Raw genomic sequence first — 16,626 nt, forward strand, 5'->3', positions numbered from 1 at the left:
TTCGGGCCGAAAATCCAACGAGAGGGCGTCTGGTGTAGTTGGTTATCACATCCGCTTAGCATGCGGGAGGTCCCCGGTTCGATTCCGGTGTCGTCCATTTTTTTACTATTTTTATTTTCTGTTTGATTTTTATTTTTGTTTTACACTGCATTATTTCCTTATCTTATTTTTACAAAAACAACTACTTGAAAAGAGTAGAGAACGCGTGCAGAAGAATAAAAAGAGGACTCTCTGGCTATCTACACAACTGCGATAATCTTCCACAGTTGGGACCACAATCCCACCAAAGCCCATTAGATAAGCAGAAGCCAAAAATAGGGTTCTCATGTCATCATCGCGACCACAGATATTGTTTGCACCTCTCTCAGCTCGCCGCCTCCCATCTTCATTCCTCTTCACGACCACTTCCCAGATCCTAGTTGGACCTCAGCTTCCCTCTGACTTTGATCAATCAACTCACTCTAATGGACGCCGACGTGACTATGACAGACGCAGGCATGGCGACGCTTTCGCCCGTCTCGCACACCCTTTCCCCACCTCCTGGCGAAATAAAGGCATCTCCTGTCACCGACTCACAATCCTACGATGACCTGGACCGATGGATTGAGATGCTTATGGACTGCAAGCAGCTGAGCGAAGCGGACGTTAAGAAACTGTGTGATAAGGTGTGTTTGCAGCGCTGTTGTAAAATATCTCAACATCTTGCAGGGGTTGGCGAGATGAGATGCCCTGATCTGCTGAATACTGACCTATCAATCAACAGGCTCGCGAGATTCTGAGTGAAGAATCTAACGTGCAGAACGTGGTATGTTTCTAATTACTAAACAGATTGATTCTATGTTGGAGTATTTGTTGATTGATTCGTGAATAGAAATGCCCGGTTACTGTCTGTGGTGACATCCACGGCCAGTTCCACGACCTGATGGAGCTGTTCAAAATCGGTGGTCCGAACCCCGATACCAACTACTTATTCATGGGTAAGCTATTTTTTGTTCCTAATCTCCTTCTGGAAAGCAGGACTCTAACATTGGCCTGTACAGGCGATTATGTCGATCGAGGATACTACTCTGTCGAGACCGTGACTCTCCTAGTGGCGATGAAGATCCGCCACCCCAATCGTCTAACTATCCTTCGTGGTAACCATGAATCCCGTCAAATCACCCAAGTGTACGGCTTCTACGATGAATGTCTGCGAAAGTACGGCAGCCCCAATGTTTGGAAATACTTCACCGATCTCTTTGACTATCTCCCCCTCACCGCTTTGATCGAAAACACAATCTTCTGCTTACACGGCGGTCTCTCGCCTTCCATCGACTCGCTAGACAACATCCGCGCTTTGGATCGTATTCAGGAGGTGCCTCACGAGGGCCCGATGTGTGATCTGCTCTGGTCGGATCCCGACGATCGATGCGGATGGGGAATCTCTCCCCGAGGAGCGGGCTATACATTCGGAAAAGATATCTCAGAAGCATTTAACCACAAAAACGGTCTCAACCTGGTTGCCCGTGCTCATCAGCTGGTGATGGAAGGATACAATTGGAGTCAGGATCAGCAAGTCGTTACGATATTCTCAGGTTTGTTAGCCACTTGTTGCGAGAGGGTGTGTACATCTTCTAACTTTTGCATAAAATAGCCCCCAACTACTGTTATAGATGCGGCAATCAGGCCGCGATTATGGAGATTGATGAAGACCTAAAATACACTTTGTAAGTAGTTTTCTATCTCTCATTTGTTTACGAAGAGTCGAACTAACGCATATCAGCTTGCAATTTGACCCCTGCCCGCGTGCCGGTGAGCCTTCAGTCTCGCGCAGGACTCCCGACTACTTTTTGGTAAGCACTCACCAACTCCTTATTTCTTCTGATGCTGTAGTACGTTTTTACTAACTGTTGTGAATAGTAATGAATCACGCCGGATTCCTGCCGGCCATTGGCCGCTCTTCAAGCTCAGACTATACATGAATGACTGGCTATCAATTTGTGGGATTGTTTTATATGTTAGGGACCGATTTCGTAATGAATGGATTAGTTTTCATTAGTTTTTGTTTTTGTTTGTATTTCCCCCTTTTTATACAGCGTTATGCATATACAATTGTACTTTGAAAGAATAAATCAGATATTATGGCTAGTTAGTTTTACGTGCATTATGTAAGAAATCCTGAACACGTGATCGCGCGAAAGGAACGCGCCGCTCAGATACAGTCGATACGCGCTATACAACCTGTTCTGCTTGATATCAGCACGCGCACACTTCGCGATGGTTGAGTGAAAGTGCTCGTACTCTGATCTGTTGGGCATAGTAAAAGGAGCAGAATAGTATCCGTCACCGAGCACGGCAGCCTTGTCTCTTCCTGCGACGACAAAGCAACCCGCCAATGCCAACAACATCCACCGACGACTCGCCATGTCCGCACCCGTCGCCCGGCGCACAAGTCCACAAACTACCCCGGCAATCGCTGTCGAGCTACTTGAAGACGATAGACGCGGCGGATAACAAGATTTCCTCGAGGATCGAGACGATTGACACCATCACGCGAGGCGGGCTTTCGCGCGGGAAAGTTACGGAGATTGCTGGGCCACCTGGGAGTGGGAAGACTAGTTTTGCGTATGTTGCTGGTTTGTTAATGGACTGGTAGATGAACACGTGTGCTGATGCTTTCTTGTATTTTAGGATTCAGTTTGTGGTATCGGCGGTGCTGGAGCACAAGAAAGTGCTCTGGATAGACACCGCGAGCTGCGTCCCTCTTGCTCGAATCCTGGCCGCGTTACCGACAGAGTACACCCAAGATCCTGCATTACTGGACAGATATGTGAAGCATCTGCAACTATCCTCGCTGCCGCACTTGCTGATCTTTGTCATGCGACCACCAGAGTACCTCAAAGACTTTGACCTCGTGATAATCGATGATATAGCAACACCTTTATTAGCAGGCTTTGCGTTCTTCGTCGCAAAACCAGCGAGCAGGACGCCAGTCGAGGCCAACGGGCGAGTCTCTCGAGCAGAAGACCACGGCACCAAACGTGCCCGTGCGGCCGCCGAGCTCGTGAGTTCGATCTCGCGACTTGCTGCGCAGCATAATTCGGCTGTATTACTGCTGAGCAAGATGGTCTCGCGGATCGTCAAGGGCCAGAGAGCGAGACTGGTCAGTGTTTTGGGCGAGGAAGGAGATGGCGGGAGCGCGGCGACAACTGCGGCAAGTATATGGACGAGGATATGTTTGTTCAGAAACGACATCCTGCTCGAAGTCGACGAGGCTTCGTCCACGCAAGGAACGCAATCTACCTCGTCGTCGTCGCTGTCTAGGAAACGGAGATACGTGATCCGAGGCGTGCCACACGCATGCGCAGTCAAATGCGCAAACGTGACCTACCAAAACGCCTCGCTCTCTGTCTTCCGCATCGTCGAAACCGGAATCGCAAACACTGATCAGTGGTTTGAAACATATGCGTCGGTTGAAGCAAGTCAGAAGCGCGTGGCCGAGGTCAGTAGTCTGCTCGGGGCTTCGCCGAAGCGGAAGATTGCGCGCAGGTTTGATGAGGGTACTGGGACTAGTAAGGATATTGCGTCATGCGGATTTCTTTCTGCAAAGGGGAGACCCGCGACAGAAGAGGAGACACAGCAAAGAGACAACGAAGCAAGAAATGATCCACAAGACAGCTTCCATGAGATGGAAAACCTATCAGAGGAAAGCATACCTACAAGCCAAGCAGAGACCTTGCTTGAGGCCGAAACCTCGCTCAATTCATCGATTTTACAGACAGACATTAAATCCCGGGAAGTCCCGGATAGCGAGGACGAGGATGGCGCAGATTGGTCGGAAATAGACGTGGCAGATTTACTCAGTTGATAATAACATTTTCTCTTTACTACTTCCGTTGCATTATTAAAAGATATTGAACCTCAAAGAATACATTAAAGATACCATTAATTTAAAGGAGAACGAATATCCAAACACCAGCAAAAAAGAAAGGAGAGAGAATCCACCCGCAGTCGATAACTTTAACAATTAATCCAATCATATACTGTGCTCTTTACTCTGCAATTATTGCATCCAGCATAGCGATGCATCGTGACTCCAACGCCCTCATTATCCCTCCGTTCATCGCAACCTCGTGTCCACCAGGACCGATAACTTTCCCCGAAACATCCAAGCCAGAAGGCAACCCATTCGAGCGGATGAACTCCGCCTCTGCCTCCTTTGCAGCTCGCTCAATCGAGATTGCTTCGTCCTCGATTTTGTAAAGATCGCATCGGTCGCACTCTGTGCAGGCACTGCCGGGAATAGGTCTGAAATGATCGCAAAAGTGCTGATAGCTCTCCTGGCGAATGTCCTTCCGACAGACATAGCACATCGAATATCCGCAAACGCAGGTCAGCTTGTTGCAACCTTCAGATTTGATGAACGACACGCGACAGACCGGACATGTGCGTTTGACCGCGTCCGCCATTGCTTTTTCAATGTACACTCGCATCCGATCTTCTTCTTGCTCAAAACACTTGTGGAACGGTAAAAACTCTTTGTTGCACTCTGTGCAAGATATCCGCGAGCACGCTGGATTCTTGCACACAAACGCCGATCCGTGACGCTTGCAAAACACTCCATGCACGATTTCCATTATCTTCTTGTCATACCACTCCTCGACGGATCCGAATGCCTTTGCGTAGAATTTCTGGGGTATCGAGAGTAGTGCCACTATACTGATCGCTCTATATAGCGCCCCAATCACAATCATCGGCAGCAGAAGAAGAAGGAATATTAATCCACCAGCCCCGATAAAGCGAGCGAGCGTAGTAGGAGTAAGTGATAATCGCAAATCACTAAAATTGCAACTCGACACAGCCGCCGGCGACTCCTCGGCGTAGTCGCAAAACGGGCAAACGACAAACCCCTTGACAGCCGCATTTTTCGCTAAAAAATCTGTGATTTGCGCATGCTCAAACTCAGAATACAAAGACTCTGAGATCGCAGCACGAAGTACTCGCTGCGGGACTGTGGCGCGACAAGGCGGATCTGCAGCTGCGGAGATACAAGGTACAAACGCTTTACCTCGTAAGACGCCTTGTCCGTACAGTCCCTCCTTGACCGAGTTTGTGAGACAGTCATGGCAAAAGAAATGGCCTTCTGAGCAGCATGAGAGATCTTCCCATGCGTAATCGCCAAAGCAGCACTCGCACTCAATGAGCTGACCGGCTCTCGCGTATTCGTCTTCGTTCGCAGCGCGCGCTGCTCGTTCGTCGTTTTCGCAGAGCTCTGCTCTTCTTGGCTTGTCGAGTTCAATCAGCTCCAGCTCGAGTTCGGCGCATCCAGTCCGTCCGATCCACGACAGAGCCGAGAACGGCGTGACGCTGCGTCGCCGACGGAAGAGGCGCATCAGCGTCCACCTGTGTGTTCGCTCGGTGGCAATTTCGGTCAAGAGGGGAAGCGAGTTTGTAAACGACGAGTTTTTCTGCGCGAGAACGTTTGTGATTGTGGATTGATGTAGGTACTGCTTGAAATGCGAACTCAGCACCCGCGAGACGGCAGCGCGGTATTCGCGGGTGCGGAACCGCTCCCAGTCAGCAACGTAGTTATGCCGCAGCCTCCGCCGCGAGCGAATAAGCGCGGGCGAGGACACGACCAGCTCAACAATAGCAGCCAGCTGCGAGGGCCCTCTGTTGTCTGCCATCAGCTGCCGCAGGAGCTCGACTTCGGTGTCGGGAAACACCTGCGCGAGGTGGTCGAGCACGGTGTTGAGCCGGTCGGTCGTCGCGCGATCTCGGATCAGGCGCGCGGAAGTGCCTGCTTTGGTGTACTCGAGGTACCTGTTTGGCGAGGCCGAGGGTGCGTATCCGCTGTCGTCGGAGTCCGAGTCGTCTGCGAAGGACGGGCTGGTGCTGGAGTGTTCGTATTTGAGCATGTCTCCAAACGGGCCAAGCATCAACGCGTGTTGTCTCCGGTATGTCATGAGCGGGCGTGCGATGCCATTGGCCTCAATGACGGGTTCTGTGAATGAGAAGACGTGCTAGTGAACTGCGAGCAGGTGAATAGTCGACACAATTACGAACAACTTTGGATCTAAAGGATGGGAAGACGGTCTCGGGGTGGCGGCGGTGGGAGTTGACTTATCAGGAAACTCCCAGCAATCTGACAATTGATTAGGGTTTGATCTCCACCATCTGATCAGCAGTCCAGTGACCTTTGTTTATTTACTTTATTGGTAATAACTTATCATACAATTGTTCGTCATCAGTCATTATATCGTAGCCCGTCTCATCTATACTCCGTCTTCTCCTCCCGCAGCACCTTGAATCCCGCGTCCAAAACCTCGAGCCCGACATCAAGCGTCTCCAGTACTTTACACAGCTCCTCCACAACCTGATCTCTCGTAGTAACCTGCGCCTCCGTCAGCACCGTCAACACATTCAGATCCGGCATCGGTGGGAACAGCTCGTTGTTCGGCAAGCTCGGCGCTCCCATGTTCTTCGCCGCGCCCATGACGCCAGGGGCACTCAGCGGGCCTTCCGGCGTAACGCCTACACCGAAGTAGGTACCTGCAGAAACGCCGTTGCTCTTCTGCGACTGCGTCTGAGAGAGCGGCGCAGAGTGGCCCATTAAATGGAACGGAGACGGCGGGGGGATGGGAATCTGCAGATTGGGCTGACGCATGGAAGCGGGTTTGCTGCTTTTCGAGGGCGAAGTCGGATGGTTGGTGTGCTGAGAGAGCGGCGTCCGCTTCGGCGAGGCTGCCCGCGACAGAGAAGCTGTCGACGGAGACACCTGGGGAGGAGGTGCAGGTTTGATGGTAGGTCCAGATACCGGCGGAGAGGCGTGGGGTAACGACGGCGTCTGGGTAGCACTACTACCGCTGGCGATAGGAGCTTGCGGCACAAACGGTGACGCCGACGATGAAGACTGTAGAGAAGGTGTGGTCTGTGGAGAAATCTGGGGTGTTGTTGACGACACCACCGACGGCGGCAATTGTGGCATCTGCGGAACTTGCTGGGGCGGTTGCTGCGCATGCGACACCTTCGGACTAGGCGATCTGATCCGTGTAGGCGATGTCGTGGTCGAGGACGAAGTAGAGTGAGATGGTGGGGGAATGTGTGGCATTGTCGCTGGGAGATTGGGCGGTGGAGGTTGCGTATGTGTTCCATGGATGCTGCGCGCGGTCGAGTTTGATCGAAACATCCGATTGCTCATTTTACTCGACGGTTCGGGAGGATGGGCTGTAGCGGCGGATGCCGAGACGAGGTTCGACATTGCTTCCAGTGTCGGGATTTCGATCTCGACCGGTGAAGATGACGCGCGAACAGGCGATGTTAATGTGTCTCCGGGGAGATGTATCATATTCGAGTCAATGTCCAACATCGAGCTTTGTGGGGGGTCGGTTTCCTGAGTGAACAGCTTGAGTAGCGGATGAGATTCACCAGAGGGCGGGGCAGTTATCGCAGAGTCTGCCTTGTCGGGTGTTGCAGCCGTGCCTATTAATGACGCTGCTGCTATTGATGATACCACTGGCTGCTTCATTGTCGCAGTATCCGAGCTGAAAGCACCTGCACCATTCGGGTATGGTATTTTGGCAGTCGCGTCTCCTTTGACCAACGTATCAGATCGCTGTCGGCCAAATTGAAAGCTCTGCTGTGGATCCGGAGACTCTTTCGTATCTTGTGTATCCTCGACGTCAAAATCCCACTCGCCTCTACCACTGTCGTCATCCTCTCCCGGCCCGTCTTCGGTATCAGATCCGACCTGCGCCCCCATAGGACCCATTCGATTGTCTGGACTATCGTGTTCCAGAGCCAGACTCCGTCTCACATTCCCCTTATCCTGCCAAGTTTGATATTTCGCCAACAGATCCTTCAAGATCGACGTCGGCACGTTCTTGCACGCGCGAATAAATCGTGTCTTCAACAGCTCGTCCGCACTCGGACGCTCTTCGAAGCGCTCGTTCAAGCACAGAGTTAGGAATTCTTTCAACATGGGTGAGTATTGAGATCCTTCCAGTCGGGGAGGCTTTTGACGGGATATCAGATACATGGCAGCCATTCCATCCTGGTCAGCGTAGGGAGGTTGGCCTGTTGTCATTTCGTATATCGTGATTCCCAGCGACCAGATATCGGCCTATGCACAAACTTGTTAATACCCAATTATCATACTCGACGATCCAGCTTGAGCGACTTACCTTGTAGTTGTACGTCGCGCCCTCGGTGATAACCTCGGGAGCCATCCAGTACGGCGTGCCAACGATTGTACTTCGTTTCGGATGATTTGCAGAGATCTGGGCGGCCACGCCAAAGTCACAAAGCTGCACGCTTCCGTCGTTTTTGATGAGAATGTTGGCGGCTTTGATGTCTCGATGAATGATTCCGGCTTTGTGAATGAACGAGAGACCGATGAGGGATTCGCGCACAATTACTTGGGTGTATTTCTCTTCGATCTTCCCAACTGCCAGTTGCTGTAGATTTACACGTCAGTAATTGCCTCAATTCCCAATGAATTGATCGTCGGCGACTCACCAGATTTCTCACACTACCACCCGAGCAATGATCCATGATAATCCACAACCTGGTGCCAACCAGATGAGAGCCGTGGTACCTGACAATATTCTGCGCATCGCCATGTTTCAGCTGGGACAGCATCGCGACCTCGTGCCTGACGTCCTTGACATCGTCCTCCGCCGTGTCGAGATTCAGGACCTTGATGGCAACGACTTTCTTCTCAATTAGATTATAGCCCTTGTAGACCACGCCAAAGTTGCCACGGCCGATGATCTCGTCGCGTCGATAGATTTTCGCGGGGGAGAAAGGCACGCCCGGGGAGACCATGCCATCGCCGTACGGCGCACCGGCTTCGAACGCCTGCATTAAAGTGAGGAAGAAGCAAAGTACGCGAGCTCTTCAGACCGTCAGTGTGAATACGAGGCACGGATCCAAGAATTCCCGGCAGAATCAGTGGGGCTCGAGAGTGTGTCGGGGATGGCGAAGAGGGAGCCCTGAGAAGGGGTTTGGAAGCTGGGAGTCGTTTGCGCAAGATATTTGGGAGGAAATAGAGTTATTTTTTATGTGCTTTTGGGTTATTCTCGCACAAGTCCCTGGCGCGCCAGGGTGCGGCTTTCCAGTTCCTGTCTAAGTTACTGTGGGAAATATTTGTCGGCGCCTGTCTTTGTGGCTTTGTCTTGGCTATTGTGACAGAATCGGGTAGAAATATACTGTTATTCTCATTAGCAATTTATATGCTGCGGTGTGAGGAGTATGGACGTGAAATACACGGAAGGACGCGTGAACGACGCGTTGGTGTATACAGCATCAGAACTGCTCGATAGATTTCGAGATAGTCGCCTACTGGCCTGCCGTTCGCTGGCAGTGGTTTATAGTAATGCAAATCATACACTGATTTGTAGAGTACGAGAACAACAATGTATATAACGTAGAATAACTTCTGCCCGAGGATATTTCCAGAAACAGACGCATCTCTGACTCACAAGCATTGGCGCTGGTCTCGATAAACTCCCATCAAACAGCACCAAATCCAACTTCTCCGTTCCTCGCTCTCCCCCACACTCACCTCTCCGCGTACCCTCCGCCCGCCAAACACGAGACAGCAACGATGACCGACGCACTCGCAGCAGCGGCCAAGCTGAAGGACCAGGGAAACCTCGAGTTCCGGGCGAAGAAATACGACGAGGCCATCTCGCTTTACTCTTCGGCGATTACAACCATCGCGCCAGCAATCGACCCGATTCTATACTCGAACCGCGCAGCGTGTTTTATCGCACTTGAGAAGTATCAGGAAGCGCTCGAAGACTGCAGGATTGCGATAGGGGAAAACCCGAACCATATAAAGTCTCTGGATCGAAGCTATTTCTGCTACACGAAGCTTGGGAAGCCAAGGGAAGCGCTTGTCGAACGGTTAGCAGCAAAGGTCGTCTCCGGCGATGCTGAGCAGGTCTACCGCCGCATCCAAGAGGGTGCATCTACTGCACTTGATCCGATTGTCGGGAAGCTAGCGGACCAGTTTTTAAAAGCGGAGACGAAGAAGCTGGCGGATGACGAGAGCCGGCTGGTGTTTCCGGATGCGTTTGAGATGTTTTGGCATTTTAACTATATGCACAGTCCTCGGCACGAATCTACACAGAGCGACGGCCATGCGACAGTGGGAACGATAGAAGGAGAGTTACTGGAGGTGTATAAAAAGCTGAGAGAGCATACGTATGAAGCATACGTCGACGCCTACCACCTCGTCGACAAACTGATCGAGAAGCATCAAACCGGCGACAACGACAACAAGGAACTAAAAACGGCCTACGAAGTCCGAGGGTCATTCAACTATCTACTGAAGCGCGAACAGCAAGCAATCGCAGACTTTAAGCGAAGCGACAACAGCTCCAGCGTTTTACTCAAACTTGCGACTACGACTTCAAACAGCAGCGAAAAGCTGTCATATATAGAACAAGCCAAAGCTGCGAATAAGGACGATCCTCGCATCGATTTTTTCCAGGGCTTGATGCGCTATGAAGCGGGAGAGTACGAACCTGCAATCTCGTCTTTCAAGAAGGCTAGGGATGTGAGCAAAGCCGCCGCTGATGATGCGACCGAGCTGATTTCCTCTCTTTACCTGACCTACGCATACTGGAAATCCAAAAAACATGCCCTTGCACGGTCTGAGCTTGGAGCCCTGCAGAAGTCAAGGCCGGGACACCCTCGAGTTAGCGCGGTCACGGCGACTATCGAGGGTGATGGAGCGTCGAATGCAGAGAAAATTCGGCTATGGGAAAAAGTCTGGGAGGATGTTGAGACGTTGACGAAGGCGAACGGGTACGTGACGGATACGACGCCGTTGATGAATATTGCCCTGATAATGCTCGAGACGTTTATGGACGAGGTTGGAAGCGGGAAGAGGACGGTCAAGGAGGATAACAGCGATTGGGAGCCGATCCTGCAGGTCTACCGCGACGCATGCGAAGCCGATCCGCATTCTCTTCAGTGCAGGTTTGGATATGCGCAGATGCTTTCGATTGTCTATACCGACGCTCAATTTGAAAATATTGAGGAGAATTATAGAAAGGCACTTGATCTTGCCGCCGGTGGGCCTGCTATCACTAAAGTTTTGAAGGACTTGCTTGCGCATGAGGTGAAGGTAGCGCTTTACGAACGGTATCCGGGATCCCTTCGCCCGCTGATAAACATGGTTATCATTTCGCAGGGAATCAGGACTGAGTTTTAGACTGCATTATAGAATAGACAGCTGTATATATATAATCTATGTATTATTTAATCTCTATAAAACCTATTTACCCATGCGCAAAATACTCAAGATAAAGAAACAAACTCCACGCTACGCTAATGCAATTCGTTTTGACACTCTAGTGTATCGTACACTTTCGTTTCCATCCTCGTCCGTCACAAACTCCTCAACGATCCTATACTCGCCCAACGCCGGCATGATTATACTCCACACGACCCAATAGACTGCGCCGAGAAATAAGCAGCCCATGCCAAACACCGCGATCGTGACGCCAGGGTGGTCTGTCCGGCCTGGGGGACTGACTAGGGGAAGATACATGAGGAAGAAATTCGAGAAAAGGTAGGCGAGTGTGATTGGCAGGTAGGAGCGGAAGGGAGAGCTCCAGTTTTCGGTCTTGCTGTACTGCAGGTAGATCAGGCCACCGGCGACCAACGCGTTGATCCAGGCTGAAGGGTACGTGTTGAGATCGATGATGAACTCGTATGCTTCGCCTGGCGGAGGAACAATCAGGACAAGCACAGTCACGATCCAATGCAGGAACAGTCCCGCGATTGGCGCACCCAGAGGGGAGACTTTTGCGAAAAACTTGGAGTACGGCAAGATCCCCTCTTTGCCAAACTCGCAGTTCACTCTCGCGTGCGCAAACGAGACGACGAGCACGTTTCCGAGATTCGACAGCGCGACAAAAAAGGGTAAAAGTCTAGCGCCCGCAGAGTCGCCAAACACGCGTCTGAAAAAGAGACCGGCGACGATGACGCCCGAGTGCGCGACCTCGGCCTTGGGGATCACCGCAAAGTACGCGACGTTTGCGAGAACGTAGAGCACCATGACGCCGCCGATGGCGAGCGGGGCCGCGACGGCGAGCGTCCGGCGCGGGTTGTCGAGCTCGGAAATCACGTAGTTTGCGTTTTCCCAGCCGCGGTAGGAGTAGACGATGCGCAGGAGCGCGGTGGCGTAGTTGTATGTGCCGCCGCCGAAGCCGGAGTTTTCAAACATGTTTGTGAAGTTGCCCGGGTCTTCGACATGCGGGATCCAGCCCATGAGAGCAAAGATGCCGGTGAAGACGACGAGCAGTAAAACAAGAACTTTGAAGAGACCGAGGCCGTTGAAGAGCGCAGTGCCGGCGGCGGGGTGCAGACCGTGGAGAAGCACGACAGAGGTGATGCAGATGACGGCGACGATTCGCGAAGCATGCTCGGACGGATAGTCGATGCCTGCGGCAAAGAGCATGTAGCGGCCGAATGCGAGCGAGTTGCCGGCTGAGAAGCCGAGCAGAATCATCTGGCCGAGAAAGATGCAGGTGATGAGATACTTTGGTTTCTGATATACGCGCTCGAGATAGTTTTTCTCGCCGCCGTTTTTGGGGATTCCGAGGCCAAACTCAAGAAAGACCGATAGTCCGGTGAGCGAGAGTATACCGCCGGCGACCCATAGCAGAATTGAAGCGCCAACAGAGCCAGAGGCGAGGAGCACGCCTGACGGGGTCGAAAAGATACCGGTGCCTATCATTTTGTTGAGGATGAGGAACACGGCTGAGGTCACGCCCAGCTTGGCCGCGCGGGGATGCTCGGGGATTCCGGCGAGAGCTTCCCCGAGTTCGGCATCGTCTGCGATTATGAGCTGCTGGGCGGCTTGGGTGTCGAGGCCCGAGAGCGATGGGCTCGGGGAGGGGGAGGGGGAGGACTGCGAGGGCGCGATTGACGAGGCCGTAGAGGCCGGCACCAGAGGATGGTCGTGCGCGGCCATGTTGTCAGCCTGTTGTTCAGCCTGTATAGAGGCTGTTGTTAGGCCCTGGAATATGTCAATTGCTATAGCTCCACAGCAGTCCGGAGATATCGTGAACAATCGCTGACTTCAACACGGATAGCAGATAAGAGACGAGGCCCGTGATGCTGAAGACGCGCGTTCGGCGATGGGGCAGACGTGGATGACATAATCAGAGTAGTACGTGGCAGTGAGTGGCTGACGCGCCGCGTGGCGTGGCGGTGCTGATCTGCGCGGCCCCGGCCCCTGAAATGCTTGATTTGGGTCGACTCACAGCCGGCTCTGCTCGCTCTGCTCCATCCCGTTTTGCTCCTCCACGCGCGCATGATGCAGAGCTGGCCTTTTTGTTGCTCTGCAGACTACCAGAAAGCCTCCTCAGACGCGTATATTCCCTGCTCATTCTCATAATCGACATGGCTGGTGGTCGTCCGTATCGCAGGAGGTCGCCCTTGGTCTTCGCCCTCGGCGCCGTCTTCCTGCTCATCTTCCTCCTGCGCTCCGCTTCCCGCGCAACCACAGAAACATCGCCCGCCGTCGCCTCGGCCAGGCACCCGGCGCACGCCGCTCACCGGCAGCAGCCCGACCTCACAGTCAAGACAAACATCCAGGAGTTCGAGAGCGCGACAGCCAAATCGCTCGCGAAGCTGTTCCCATACGATCCCAGACTGCAGACATCCTACCCGCGACACATCTGGCAGACCTGGAAGCACGCGCGGACAGACTCGCACTTTGAGGAGCGGTTCGTGCGCACGACCGACTCGTGGGCCCGGCTCAATCCTGACTACACCTTCGAGGTGCTCGACGACGCTGCCGCGGCGGCCATGATCCGCCAGCTCTATGCGCCCGTGCCGGCGGTCGTCGACGCATACTTTGCAATGCCGGTCCCCGTCCTGCGCGCAGACTTTTTCAGGTATCTGATTCTGCTCGCCCGAGGCGGAATCTACTCTGACATTGACACGCGCGCGCTCAAGAGTACAAAGAAATGGTTCTACTCGGCCGTGGGCCCGGTGGGAACTATAGACGGCAAGCTCGCCATCGACCTCTCAGACGAAGAAAAGGAAGAGCTGCGCACGCAGCTCGAGGCAGACACAGGCCTTGTGGTCGGAATTGAAGCTGACCCTGACCGGCCGGATTGGCATGACTGGTACGCGCGCCGAGTGCAGTTCTGCCAATGGACCATCATGGCCAAGAAAGGCCATCCGGTGCTCGTAAATATCGTGGCCAACATCACGGCAGAGACATTACACCGACGCGCTACAAACACGCTGATACTGCCGAATTCCAAAGAGGCAGGCTCGCAGATCATGGACTGGACCGGACCGGGCATTTGGACAGACACGGTCTTTGACTACTTGGGCGCGGATTGGCACGCGGCCGCGGGCATCAAGGACGCAAGAGTCATGAACGATGTGCTTATTTTGCCAATCACCTCGTTCAGTCCAGGTGTGGGCAACATGGGCTCGCTTGAGATCTCGCATCCAAGAGCGCTGGTGCACCACGCGTTTGAGGGATCGTGGAAGAGCCAGGCCGATCGTCATATCGGAGGCACGAACTGAATCAGTTCAGAGTATCTTTTAGAGTATACATATTTCAAAATCGGTGGCCGTGAAGTTCTTGTTATATATCTTTATTCGTTTTTTTCATTTTACAATTTTGGGATTGCCGGATATAAAATCTTTGTTTCGCTATTGGTTGTTGGTGGGTTTCTCATAGTCGGTCCTCGACCGCGTACATATACATATCTCTGTTCAAAATTGCAGCACCCGGACTTCTATTTTCTGCTTTTTTCCATTGTAGAAGACTTGTGTTGTCCGAGCTCGCTCTTTCATGTTTTACGTTTTGTTTATGTTTAATGTTCTGTTTCAAGAGCCGAAGGAAGTGAAAGTTTCTTGGGTGGTTTGGAAGCCTTTGTGACTGTGACCTCGTGTCAAGAGGAGGAGTGGAGGGGAAAATGTGTGCATTAGTGTATATTTACATGCCAACAACGCGTATCATTATTCAAGCAGCATTTGCATCAAGTGTGATTGTCTTTTCTGTTCTTCAACATATTTGTAGTCTCCCGCTGCTGCAGCTCTGCTCTACTCACATCACGCATTTTTGGGTTTGGAAGTCACGACTTGTTCACACTGCTGTAAACGGCAGCAACAACCCCTTGCTCTCTTTCCCTAACAGCAATGACGAAAAAATGATAGAATTGCAAAGTCACTATAATAGTTATACTGTACATTAAAAACCTCATCTTATATGCATTTGATATGTATCAGATCCGGGTTCTCCTGCCACTCATTCGCACTCACCCACATCTTGAGGAACGTGCTCAACCCCGCCAAAATCGACCCCCCGATCCACGTCGAGTACTTGCGCTCCGGCGGCGCGTAGATCCTGATCTTTATATCCCTCGGCGCAAGCTGCTTCATCTCGCTCAGCAGGCGGTCGCCGAACCCGCGCAGCAGCGTCGTGCCGCCTGATAGCACAATGTTGGAGTACAGCGGCCGGCGCAGATCGACGTCGACCTTGCCGATGCACTCCGAGAGCATCTCGGGGATGCCGGGGTACTCGAGTCCGAGGATCGACGGATCGAATAAGATCTCTGGCGCGCGGAACCGCTCTGCTCCCAGCTTCAAAACGTGCCCGTCCGGCAGCACAAACTCGTCCGCGGGCGAAGCAGTCGCTCCTCCTCCTGCTGCTGCCGAGGCTGATGCGGAAGACAGCGGCAGCGCGGGGCCTCGCCGTTCGTTTTTCCGTGCTTCGCGCTCTTCCCTGCGCAGGTCCAGCGCGACATAACACGTCCGCTCTTTTATACTCTTCACGATCTCCCGCTCGGCGGAGGTGTGCAACACCACGCCGGACTGCTTCCGTAGCTGCAGACCTAGTTCTTCTGTAACATCCCTTCCTCCGACATCGATTCGCCGTATCGCGTTTGTGATTGCAAACCCTTCGTAAACCGGGACAGAGTGCGAGACGCCGTCGCCAGAGTCTAGCACTAAACCCGTCGTCCGACCAGAGGCGTACAGCGCCAGCACCGCCTGCACACTGACAAACAGTGCCGGCACATTAAACGTCTCGAAAAAAACCTCTGCTGCTCGCCGTCGGTTTCCGCGCGGGTTCAGCGGCGCCTCGGTGAGCAGGACCGGGTGCTCTTCTGACGAGACCTTGATCCCCTGCGTGTATACGTAGCTCCATATCCGCTCCATATCCGCCCAGTCTGTAACCACGCCGTGCTCGAGCGGATAGCGCAGCTTAAGCAGGCCGCGATGCTTGGTCGCCTCTGGTCCGACAAAGATATCATCCTCGAGCGCGCCGGCCATGACGCGCGAGTGCTTTGGTCTGCCGACGAGGGTTGGGAAGAACACCTCCGGCTGCTCGGAGCCCGCGAAGCCGGCCTTCAGCTCGCCCGTGCCGTTGTCAATGACCAGTGGCTGGTTGAGCAACTGAGTCGGCAGATCCATTGGCGATCTTCGGGTGTTGGTGTGGGCGGGGTGGTCGCGATGGTGAGCTGTGTTTGTTTTGGAGAGGTGGAGCCCTCAACGCGTCGTTAAACCTTAACCGTGTCCTTCTTTATTGTAGAGCGGTCGACGTTGTAGAGACCTCTGATGATGATGAATTAGCCAACAAGATGCTCATGAACATTTATAGAC

General features: G+C 52.9%; 8 protein-coding genes and 1 non-coding gene across 9 annotated transcripts; 5 read left to right on the forward strand and 4 right to left on the reverse strand.

Moving 5' to 3' along the window:
* The first annotated feature begins 23 nt into the window (after positions 1-23).
* BZA70DRAFT_t5 lies at positions 24-97 on the forward strand. Its single transcript has one exon. It is a non-coding gene; the product is annotated as a tRNA-Ala (tRNA).
* Positions 98-289: 192 nt separating this feature from the next.
* On the forward strand, positions 290-1,832 carry BZA70DRAFT_270940 (protein phosphatase 2a). The gene is made up of 5 exons (XM_064911394.1): positions 290-665; positions 764-805; positions 872-977; positions 1,041-1,706; positions 1,763-1,832. The coding sequence occupies exons 1-4, from the start codon at positions 465-467 to the stop codon at positions 1,631-1,633; spliced, it is 942 nt and encodes a 313-aa protein (XP_064770328.1). The 5' UTR covers positions 290-464; the 3' UTR covers positions 1,634-1,706; positions 1,763-1,832.
* A 319-nt stretch (positions 1,833-2,151) lies between these two features.
* On the forward strand, positions 2,152-3,939 carry BZA70DRAFT_8977 (P-loop containing nucleoside triphosphate hydrolase protein). The gene is made up of 2 exons (XM_064915518.1): positions 2,152-2,604; positions 2,671-3,939. Exons 1-2 carry the CDS (start codon positions 2,375-2,377, stop codon positions 3,845-3,847), a joined length of 1,407 nt encoding a protein of 468 aa, XP_064770329.1. The 5' UTR covers positions 2,152-2,374; the 3' UTR covers positions 3,848-3,939.
* On the reverse strand, positions 3,847-6,174 carry BZA70DRAFT_270943 (uncharacterized protein). Its single transcript, XM_064911395.1, has one exon. It carries the CDS (start codon positions 5,943-5,945, stop codon positions 4,032-4,034), a length of 1,914 nt encoding a protein of 637 aa, XP_064770330.1. The 5' UTR covers positions 5,946-6,174; the 3' UTR covers positions 3,847-4,031.
* A 1,621-nt stretch (positions 6,175-7,795) lies between these two features.
* On the reverse strand, positions 7,796-8,805 carry BZA70DRAFT_235038 (Pkinase-domain-containing protein; the record flags this gene model as incomplete). Its single annotated transcript, XM_064910322.1, has 3 exons — positions 7,796-8,101; positions 8,163-8,435; positions 8,497-8,805. Coding segments are annotated over 3 exons (888 nt in total), but the record flags the coding sequence as incomplete, so codon positions are not given.
* Positions 8,806-9,507: 702 nt separating this feature from the next.
* On the forward strand, positions 9,508-11,233 carry BZA70DRAFT_270946 (uncharacterized protein). The gene has a single exon (XM_064911396.1). It carries the CDS (start codon positions 9,587-9,589, stop codon positions 11,201-11,203), a length of 1,617 nt encoding a protein of 538 aa, XP_064770332.1. The 5' UTR covers positions 9,508-9,586; the 3' UTR covers positions 11,204-11,233.
* A 2-nt stretch (positions 11,234-11,235) lies between these two features.
* BZA70DRAFT_8876 (amino acid permease-domain-containing protein) lies at positions 11,236-13,087 on the reverse strand. Its single transcript, XM_064915508.1, has one exon. It carries the CDS (start codon positions 12,968-12,970, stop codon positions 11,315-11,317), a length of 1,656 nt encoding a protein of 551 aa, XP_064770333.1. The 5' UTR covers positions 12,971-13,087; the 3' UTR covers positions 11,236-11,314.
* A 203-nt stretch (positions 13,088-13,290) lies between these two features.
* Positions 13,291-14,980, forward strand: BZA70DRAFT_270948 (nucleotide-diphospho-sugar transferase). Its single transcript, XM_064911397.1, has one exon. It carries the CDS (start codon positions 13,402-13,404, stop codon positions 14,542-14,544), a length of 1,143 nt encoding a protein of 380 aa, XP_064770334.1. The 5' UTR covers positions 13,291-13,401; the 3' UTR covers positions 14,545-14,980.
* BZA70DRAFT_270949 (actin-2) lies at positions 14,981-16,611 on the reverse strand. The gene has a single exon (XM_064911398.1). The coding sequence runs from the start codon at positions 16,435-16,437 to the stop codon at positions 15,229-15,231; it is 1,209 nt and encodes a 402-aa protein (XP_064770335.1). The 5' UTR covers positions 16,438-16,611; the 3' UTR covers positions 14,981-15,228.
* Positions 16,612-16,626: the final 15 nt, after the last annotated feature.

The sequence above is a fragment of the Myxozyma melibiosi genome (assembly GCF_037950935.1).
Source record: "Myxozyma melibiosi strain Phaff 52-87 chromosome Unknown BZA70scaffold_1, whole genome shotgun sequence".
In the NCBI taxonomy this organism is placed as follows: Eukaryota; Fungi; Ascomycota; class Lipomycetes; order Lipomycetales; family Lipomycetaceae; genus Myxozyma; species Myxozyma melibiosi.

Excerpts from the sequence above, each read along its gene's own strand:
- BZA70DRAFT_270940 (XM_064911394.1), top strand. The coding sequence starts at position 465 with ATGGACGCCGACGTGACTATGACAGACGCAGGCATGGCGACGCTTTCG. Across the intron at positions 666-763 it reads TTAAGAAACTGTGTGATAAG|GCTCGCGAGATTCTGAGTGA; the intron begins GTGTGTTTGCAG and ends ATCAATCAACAG. Across the intron at positions 978-1,040 it reads TACCAACTACTTATTCATGG|GCGATTATGTCGATCGAGGA; the intron begins GTAAGCTATTTT and ends TGGCCTGTACAG.
- BZA70DRAFT_8977 (XM_064915518.1), top strand. The coding sequence starts at position 2,375 with ATGCCAACAACATCCACCGACGACTCGCCATGTCCGCACCCGTCGCCC. Across the intron at positions 2,605-2,670 it reads AGTGGGAAGACTAGTTTTGC|GATTCAGTTTGTGGTATCGG; the intron begins GTATGTTGCTGG and ends CTTGTATTTTAG.
- BZA70DRAFT_270943 (XM_064911395.1), bottom strand. The coding sequence starts at position 5,945 with ATGACATACCGGAGACAACACGCGTTGATGCTTGGCCCGTTTGGAGAC.
- BZA70DRAFT_270946 (XM_064911396.1), top strand. The coding sequence starts at position 9,587 with ATGACCGACGCACTCGCAGCAGCGGCCAAGCTGAAGGACCAGGGAAAC.
- BZA70DRAFT_8876 (XM_064915508.1), bottom strand. The coding sequence starts at position 12,970 with ATGGCCGCGCACGACCATCCTCTGGTGCCGGCCTCTACGGCCTCGTCA.
- BZA70DRAFT_270948 (XM_064911397.1), top strand. The coding sequence starts at position 13,402 with ATGGCTGGTGGTCGTCCGTATCGCAGGAGGTCGCCCTTGGTCTTCGCC.
- BZA70DRAFT_270949 (XM_064911398.1), bottom strand. The coding sequence starts at position 16,437 with ATGGATCTGCCGACTCAGTTGCTCAACCAGCCACTGGTCATTGACAAC.